Here is a 9,599-nt window from a genome sequence, read left to right on the forward strand (position 1 = left end):
CCCCCCCCTTCACCCCCCCCCCCCCCCCCCCCCCCCCCCCCCCCCTCGAGGGTCTGCTCAGGCAGGCCCCCGACGTGAGGAGCGGCAGCAGCATAGGTGCGAGGCGGGGGTGCTGCAGACAACACCAGCAGGATAAGTGCAAGGCCAGCGCGGAGAGCCAGGACTCGCACGTACGCATTCGCAGACGTTCACCGGGAGCCGACATGAGCACGTACACGGTGACGCTGAACGGCCCGGCGCCGTGGGGCTTCCGGCTGCAGGGCGGGAAGGACTTCAACATGCCCCTCACCATCTCCAGGGTAAGAGCGTCAGAAAAAAAAAACAGCGAGGGGTACTCGAACGCCTCGGCGAGCGGCACTCGCAAAAAGTGAGGAAAATGACGCAATGCGTCACTGAAATGACGACGTGGTGTGGATTTGGTACACTTCGAACCCGCAGGCCTCGCTGGATTTGAACTTTCAGCTTGGTTGGGCTAACTCCATTTTGGTCACATTGGAGAAGAGCGATTTCAAAGTTTTGCACCTGAAATACAATCTGGAGGATTTTTATCTTGGCCATCTCTAATATAGTCGTGATTACCTCTTGCGGATACTTGTTTTGTTTTTGACTGAAATATATTGATTTTGAATTTGATGAGCAATGACAATTTGATCCACAACTGAGGTCATCGTCTTCAGTTTCATAGGTTGGATCGTCATCGAGGTTGCTTGAAAGAAAAAGAACAAACCAGGGTTACAAAAAAACAAAACAGGTTTAGTGCATTAGTGGTCTAAGTCCGAACGTCTGTCAAATTCATCGAAATTTCATGAACGATTAAATAACATTCACTTGCACGACGGCACTCGAGTTACTTGCTTTCCAAGTCTACTAATCTCTGATCTTCACTTCCAAATCTTGGAAATGGGAGTTGGCCCGGTGTTGCGCGGCTAAATCAGGAAAACGACAAACCGTGGAGCAAAAAGGTCACAATTGGAACTCATTCCGTTTCTGTACTTAAACTTCAAATTGGCAAAAATGGATTGAAAAATGGTTTTCTCAAGTTAGAAGTGGGCTGAAATATTCCAAGTTGGGCCCGTCGCAATTTAAGCGCCGCACGACAAAGCTGCCGTTTTTTAGAGTCTGTAAAGGATGGTTGTTGGTTTTTCTCCTCTCCCCAAAATGAGTCCTTTTGATTGGCTCGCGAAGGCGACGTGACCAGTCATGTGACTGCCTCGTGTCCTCTGATTGGTGAATTGGAGTCGCATGGCATACGTGATCACGTCGGATTGGCCGCAACGGCGCCCTATGCGGAAGTCGGAGGTGGAGTCTAAAAATAGCCGCGCAAGAATGGATAAATAAAAGTAGCGGACTGCATGTCGATCATTGTAACGGAGTAAAAGTATCGATCCTTCTTTACATTAATACTCACGTAAAAGTGAGGCGCACCTCTGATTATATCACCACATAAACGGTCATTACCAGCATATGAATGACGACTGTAGTGGTTGACTTTAAATGATCGCCAACGAGGAAGCGACTCAATAGGAGAGTGTTTTCGAAAGGGCGGTTGTGGTTTCAGGGGGGGGGAGGGGGGCGTGGGGTGGGGGGGGGGGGGTCTTTGGTCCCTGGCAGGCCCTTTGGTGTATTTACAGCTTTTCCTTTAAATAGCGTCGGAATGGCGCAGGGAAGACGGGGTGGCGAGCGAGGGGCTCACCTATTCCGAGGTCAACACCGAGGCGCTCTGGCCCCGAGAGAAGTGGAAAAGAGTTCGCACGGAAATTGTTCCGTATACTTCCCTGATCTCGGGCTCACGGGCGGCGGGCGCAGATTTCTGAACCGAGGGTCTGGTATTTACGGCCGTCGCCACCGATGCTTGTTGACGCGAGGCCGCAACCTACCGACTTGGCTCCCGTTGCGTTCGGGCCCGCTTTTGCCAACAACATTTGCCAAGAGAATGTCTTGTTCGCATCTCGTTAGGCAAACTCAGGCAGGTCCATGACAATCTGGCATCATCAATTTTATTTTTAGAACACGTTCAAAACTCGGCAAAAAAAAAAACTTTTTCCCTGTTTTTTATAGAACCCACAAAATACTTCTCATGCGACTGCCTTTTTTTCTGGGGGAAAAAAAAAACAACAAAAAAACATCACCTTTTAATTTGAAAAGAATATACTTTCTTCCTCAAACTTTATGACTTTTCTGGACAAAAAACAATTTTACCCTTGAAACATTTTTCTTGATCTTTTTAAACTCTAATGAGATGACATTCATCTAAAAATAAACCAATTCTGAAACTTTTTTTTTAAAAAACCTTATAACAGTTTTTCAGGATAAAATCCACTTTTCCCCTCTAAAATACATATTTTTTTCTATTTTTTTCTCTGGACAAAATCCACCTTTTTCCTCTCAAAATACAGCTTTTTCTCTAGAAACATACTACTTTTATCATAACATTAATTAAGATTAAATAATTAATGATGAAGAAATGATAACACTGTGGCCTAGTTCTGTAACACTTGGTATGTACAGTATTACTATTATATTAGATATATCATACTAATCTAGATCAAAATTTTAAAAATCCTCTAAAATAAATATTTTTTTCTAATTAGAATACATTTTTTGTTTGTTTTTTGTTTTTTCAAACAAATGCATCTCATAGAAGTACAACAATGTTATATAAATAGCAATGACGTAAGTGAAAATGTAAAACATTTTTCCTCAAATATTACTTTTTTTCTGGAGACAATCCAGCCTTTACCTCTGGAAACACTTTTTTTTTAAAATCTAGAACAAATAAACAAAATGTCCTCCTTTTATGAAAAATACACTTTTCTCAACCCTTACAATTTTTTTCTCTGAACAAAATTCAACTTTTTCTTCTCATCATTTTTTTCTAGAAAAATAACTGCTGTCAAGAGATTCGGACTTGTTTTGAAGCAAAACACTGACAGTGTGGCATCGTTTTGATTCTGATTCTGACTTACTGATTTTTATGCAACAAAATCCTCTAGAAAATAGAAAATACTACTTTTTCGACTTTTGATATTATGACTTGTTTTCAAGCAAAACATTGAACTTGTTTCTTAGAAAAATACACAACGTTTTCCAAAATCAGTCCATCTTTTTTCAGTTGTTTATGGCTTCTTCTTTTTGTAGTCCTTCTTAAATGCACATTTGTCTTCAAAAGACTTGCATTTCTCAGAACGTTACAACATTTAATTGTCTTGTAAGATTACCACCCAGGTATTGTTTACGAACACAATTAGCTGGAAACAAATAGGAGACGAACTCTTCAATTTGTCGTTCATCTTAAACATAAATATGAGCATGACCTCAGAAGCCACTTTTGTGTGCATGTGCAAAACTATCATTTTCTTTTCGTGCAAAAACGGGACAAAATGAAGACTGGAATATTATTTCCAAGTTATTTGAAATGCTGACGCAAGAAGGAAGTCAATTTGTGGATTCCGACAAGAGTGAATGTTAGCGGCAGGTGTGATGTGCGTGTGTGTGTGTGTGTGTGCGTGTGCGCCTCCCTTCAGAGGGTCACTCGTCCGCAGGCATCAACAGCATGGCATATTTTTAACTCTTTAACGAGTTGCCTGTAAATTTAGACCCGATGCTGTCTCGTCTTAAAGGGCCAGCGCGCGCACGGGGGGGGGAAAAAAGCAAACCCAAACAGTAACTGAAGAATTTTTGTTGAGGTTTTTTTTATATTGCCACTCTAAAATAAAAACCAAATAAAACTAAAATAAAGTAAAATCTTTGTCAAGTATTTTTTGCATAAGGTTCTAACTTTTGGATAGTTAAATTAAGCTAAAGAAAAAAAAGACTTGCCTGAAAAATACAATTATTTTCTTTAAATTTGTTTTTAATTCTTTAAACAAATTATTTCTTCATAAGATTACTTTTTTCTCCCAAAAGGTTTTTTCTTATAATATTTGTTTACAATATTGTAAATAAATTAACTCACATGTATGCTTAGCCAAAATAGCTTGTAGAGACACAACACGAATAAGCATATATTATTAATACTCCGTTAAAAACAACTAATATTACTGCATCTTACTGAATGGTTGTGACCGTCTTCTTTGTGTACACTTGTATGTACAGTATATATTATACTGCCACCTGGTGGCCCTGGTGAACACACCGGAATGAGCAGCACAATTGTTTAATTCTTTACATTGTATTTAATTATGTTATTACTGTGTTTTTATAAAGGGCAATACTATAGTAGAGGGTTATTTTTCTTGTTAAAGAAATATGTTAGCAAAAAAAAAAAAAATGTTCTTTTATGGGGGGGAGGCTGGAACCGATTAATAGCATTTCCATTCATTTCAGTTGAAAAAAGATGATTTGAGATGCAAACATTTTGGGTTACAAGCGTTCTCACAGTATAAATGAAGCTTGTAAGTCAAGGCACCGCCATAGTTTGCTTTTTGTACTATCACCTTGGAGGGTTTTTGCGTGTGCGTTTCCTGAGAAATGCGCGTGTCCCGGCGCAGATAACCCCCGGCAGCAAAGCGTCGGGCGGCAGCCTGGCGCAGGGCGACATCATCTCGGCCATCGACGGCGTCAGCACCGACGGCCTGACGCACCTGGAGGCCCAGAACAAGATCAAGCTGGCCACCAGCAGACTGGTGCTCAGCATGCACAAGTAAACAACGGCGCCAACGTCCACATGAAATACATCCAAGTCCACGTGAAAAGAAAAATATGCTTTTTTTTCAATTCAGGTCCAGACGTCCTGCGCCCGTCCCCACTGCCACCCCCAGGATGGACTCCCCCATGCCTGTCATCCCCCACCAGAAGGTTTGAACACGCACAATATAAACGGGATCATATTTTTGTAATTTCCGGAGTTGCGTAGTTTCGGTAAAGCTCCTGAAGCCCAAGTTAACAGGTCAGAGCGAGGTCACGGGGGAAGGGTTTGCGCTGTGTGTGCGCCCGCGTGTGCACAACAAATGATCAACACCTCATCAGTCACGCCTTGTCTCTGATTGGTTGTTTTTCTCTGACGCGGTGGCTTCTTGCAATTCAAATTAGAGGCGCAAGATGGAGCCAGAGAGGACTGAGAAAAAGTGAATTTTTTTTTTTTTTTTTTTTTAAACCGCTCCCTTTAAGGTAGGCTTAGAGTTAAGCTATTATTAGGGTTAAAGGTTAGTGTCCCGCTAGGAAACCGATGATGGGTGACATTTGGAGGTCAGCAGTTGCTATGGCAACCTTAAAAAGGATCCTCAAGGAGCAGCCGACCGCAGCTCGATCCCGAGCGGACCTCGCTGGCCGCTTTGCCCGCTAGCGTGTCACGTCCGCTTATCAGTGGGCGGGCGGCCCTGTTGATAAGTCAGGTGTCGGGCGCACGTGACGCCGACGCCTCATCGGTCGACGCCAGAGCAGCTGTCCGACGCGTGGGCGGAATGTTCCGAGCCCGTCACGCATCATCAGCATCAGCATCATCTTCAGTCGCAGATAGGGTGTCCGTCCGTCCGGCCGTGCGTGCGCGCGCGCGTGCGTGTGTGTGTGTGTGTACTTGTGATAAGCGGATCAGGTCGTGTGTGTGTGTTGCTGCAGGTATTTGTAGCCGTTCCAGGCTATTTATGCCCCCCCCCCCCCTCTGTCCATGTCATGTGATCAAGACCCCCCTGCTCTTGTCACTCACACTCATGGATGCCGGGGCGAGGTGGGAGGGGTAGGATGACTATGATGATGATGATGACGACGGCGACGGAGGATTACAGGGGATTGGATAGTTTCCGAGCAGCGTACACGGTGCCATTGTTGTCAGCACGATATAAAGTTTCTTTGTGTGTGTGTGTGTGTGTTGCAGGTCATCGCCAACACGCCTGCAAAGTCAGTGTGCGCTTTCAACGTGGCTGAACGTGCATGATGTGTGCAGTGCGAGTGACACCGTCAAGTCAATCCAACTAATGTTTTGGTTTGTTTGGTTTTTTTTAAACCTTTATTGACAATGTAGCAACAGTGTGTAGGTACAGCATGTACTGCGTGTGAGAGTGTGGTCACTGTGTTGTGTTGTGTTGTCTGAGGTCGAAAATTGAAGCAAGGACTTTTTCTGGAGAGAAAAAAAAAACAAGTGGAAAATATGAATATATTGTTTATTTTCAAAAAATGTAACGTGTTTCAAAAGATTTTTTTCTTGAAAAGTCCCTAAAAACAAAAATCACTTTTCTTGGAAAACCGTTCTCCAAAAAAAAAAAAAAAAAAACTCATGACTTCTTTGAAACAAATAGACATTTTTAAAAAAAATACCTTCGTTGAAATAAATTCACTTTTTTCAGATTTTTTATTTCACTCTTGGAAAAAAAAGTTCTAATAAAAAAAAAAAAAATCATAAATAAATGTGATCCCACACCCTGCCCCCCCCCCAAAAAAAGAAACAACTACAACTTTTTTAGACAAAAGATTATGACTTCCTTTTTGGGAAAACAATAAATTTCTGCAAAAATAATACTTTTTATCTCATGATTTAGAACATGATTCATTTTTCCCCCCAAAAGAATATGAATTGTTCTGGAATAAATTTGCTTTTATTTTTTTATTATTCTAAAAAAATACTAATATATTGTGATTTGATTACACTTTAAATGGAAGTAATACAACTTTTTTCTTGAAAAGCTCTGACTCAAAACAAAAATGTTTTCTCAAAAAATAAAACTTTTACTGGGGGGGAGACAAAAACATACACTTTTAAAAATGTGCTAAAAAAGACTTCAAAAAAGGTTTTAAAATTCTGATATGATGATAACTTTTCTAAAAATAAAGCTTTTTTCAAAAGTACGACTGTTTTGCCATAAGATTGATATTTTCTCTCAAGAAATACTTCCAATTTTAAAAGATGACAACTTTTTAGCTCCAAAAAGTTTCACTTTTTTTCTCATATACAAATTTGACTTTAAACTGGGAAATAAAACATATTTTGGTCAATAAATTTCTCCTTTAAAAAAAATATTCATTCATTCCCATCCATCCATTTCCAACACCGCTTATCGTGGTTGGGGTCGCGGGGCGCTGGAGCGACTTCATCCCAGTCGACATCGGGCGAAAGGCGGACTACACCCATACCCCTTTTTTCTTAAAAAAAAGAATAATCCAATATTTTGGGGAAAAATAAGACTTTATTGTCACAGTATGCTTGCATATGTTTCTTGCCATTGTGGCCTTAAAACTAAAACACTAACTGCATGGGATATTGTGGAGTGTTTGTTTGTCAAGATGACCTCAAGGAATGAAGCAACAGCACCCCCTATCGGCCCTGTGCGTTACGACGCGGCCCTGTGTGCTTTGTGGGGACAGCCTGGAGTACACCCCCAGCTTCAACCCCATCGCCCTGAAAGACTCGGCCCTGTCCACCCACAAGCCCATCGAGGTGCGGGGCCCCGGCGGCAAGGCCACCATCGTGCACGCGCAGTACAACACGCCCATCAGCATGTACTCGCAGGACGCCATCATGGACGCCATCGCCGGACAGTCGCAGGCTAAAGGTCACGAAGGGTGAGCTTGAACCCCGCCGCCGCCATCCGGTATGTTCCATGCATATGCGGTGTCACCCATTTTGCTCTTGCTCATTCCATCCTCCCTCCCTCCTCATCCTCATCCTCCCCCGCCCGCCGGGTCGTGACCTCAGTGAGGAGGCGGGATCCCCCTTGGCGTGAGTACCATCCCGCCTCATAACAACAACGCTTAAAGGGGACTTTTTACCTCTGCTTACATATACCGCCTGTTTACAAAGCGTGGTGTGTCTTGATTTGATTGGGGGGGGGGGATGCATAATATGTCTCCTTTAAGACGGCTTCATACATTGCTGTCCGTTCCACGCTCCCGCTTCACCGCTAAGCGCAAATACTTACGGCCGGCCGGGTGCGTGTGTGTCCGGCAGCGGGGTGCTGCCCATGAAGGACCCGGTGGTGGACTGCGCCTCGCCCGTGTACCAGGCGGTGATCAGGCCCAGCGAAAACTCCCTGGACTTGTCAGAGTGGGCTCGCCGCGCCGCCAACCTGCAGTCCAAGAGCTTCAGGATGCTGGCCCACATCACCGGAACCGAATACAGTGAGTCGGACGGCCCGCTTTCGAGCCTGCCGCGGCGCGGTCGAGCAAAAAAAAAAAAAAAAAGTTTGAAAAGTAAATGAGTTGAAATGCAGTGAAAGTCACTTCTAATATAGCTTTGACTGTCTTTGAATTATTTTATTTTTTTCCCCCTTGGGAAAATACTTTTTTTCTTAAAAATATGACTTGAAAAAAATAATAATAATAATTGTCCCCAAAAAAATTTGTACTCAAAAGTCATAGGATTTGAACTCTAGAAAATATAACTTTTCCTTAAAAAAAAAAATGAATCAATAAAATAATCTATTTTTTAAAAATGTGTCTTTTTTTTTTGTCCTTGAAAAACTGAAAACAGATGATTTTTCTTCTTGAAAAAATTTTGTTGAAAACTTTTAATTTTTTTTTCTGGGACAGTGAAACCTCAACGAACGAATGATTGGCTAGACGTAGTGTGTCGAGTGCAGTCGTAATGAATCCTCTTGTCTCTCCATAAAGTGCAAGACCCAAATGAAGAAGCTCTGCAGAAGTCGAGGTAAACCACTTCGAGGCCTGAGCGTATACCACACCCCCTATTTTCATAACCCTCGAACACCTGTTTTTACCGCGATGTCATCATTTGCTTCTTCTTCTTTATTTTTTACCCACAATCAAATATCGAACCCCTTTCCCCCCCCACACACACACAGAGAAAAGTTTGAGTCGGAGATGCGAGGCCCTCGCTTCGCCAAGCTGAGAAAATGGCACCACGGATTGTCTGCACAGATCCTCAACGTCCAGGAGTAGACGAGAAGAAGAAACCAGAGAGCAAGGAAGGATGCAAAGAAGGAAGGAAGGAAGGAAGGAAGGAAGGGCACATGGAGCAATATAAAAACACACGGGAAATAAATTAATAAGCAAGAGGAGGAATGCGAGACAGTGTCGCTTATAGACTAGTAGAATGTGGAACTGTTAGTGTGAGAATGCCTCAGTATATACTGTAAACATACGTACTGTATATATACTGTATGTGTATACAGTGCGTATGTGTTACGCATTTGGTGTGTCTGCTGCCGAGTTCTGCGTATTGTGTTTCCTCTGTGCTCCTGTTAAAGTGTACAAAAATGACACGCAGACGTTCCGTCCTCGTTTACGAACGCGGGGAGTGGAAGTTGCCACACAAAGACATGCGTGCGCACACACACACGCACACGAGATGTTTGGACATGCACACAAAGACAGTATGTAAAAATGCACTCAAAATAAACTGATGTCAATGTGAATAAATGTTTACCTAAACTGACATGGATGCATTGTGGCATGCTAAATGGAATTTGCATTAATAATTAATATTGTGGAATATTGTTGGGGGGGGGGGGGGGAGGGGTGCCCACAATGTAATATGATCTGACTTTTTATAGAAAAAAATGTTTGAATTTTTTTCCCCCTCAAAATACATAACTTTTTCCAAATAAGATTTTAAAAAAATTCTCAAGATCCAAACTTATCATATGTTCTCAAAAAATATTTATTTTATTGGAAAATGTATTTTTTTTTTTAAATACTAAAAAATAGGA

General features: G+C 42.3%; 1 protein-coding gene across 2 annotated transcripts; it reads left to right on the forward strand.

The window, feature by feature from the left end:
- Nucleotides 1–63: 63 nt before the first annotated feature.
- On the forward strand, nt 64–9,325 carry ldb3b (LIM domain binding 3b). 2 transcript variants are annotated; one of them, XM_061755562.1, is made up of 9 exons: nt 66–299; nt 4,491–4,642; nt 4,722–4,797; nt 5,813–5,835; nt 7,297–7,494; nt 7,628–7,651; nt 7,880–8,049; nt 8,542–8,578; nt 8,733–9,325. In XM_061755562.1, the coding sequence occupies exons 1-9, from the start codon at nt 204–206 to the stop codon at nt 8,827–8,829; spliced, it is 873 nt and encodes a 290-aa protein (XP_061611546.1). In that variant the 5' UTR covers nt 66–203; the 3' UTR covers nt 8,830–9,325. The 2 variants fall into 2 exon arrangements, with proteins under 2 accessions (XP_061611547.1, XP_061611546.1); XM_061755563.1 differs by lacking the exon at nt 7,628–7,651 and having other exon boundaries at nt 64–299.
- The last annotated feature ends 274 nt before the right edge of the window (nt 9,326–9,599 follow it).

This window comes from Phyllopteryx taeniolatus, chromosome 19 (assembly GCF_024500385.1).
Source record: "Phyllopteryx taeniolatus isolate TA_2022b chromosome 19, UOR_Ptae_1.2, whole genome shotgun sequence".
Classification (NCBI taxonomy): Eukaryota; Metazoa; Chordata; class Actinopteri; order Syngnathiformes; family Syngnathidae; genus Phyllopteryx; species Phyllopteryx taeniolatus.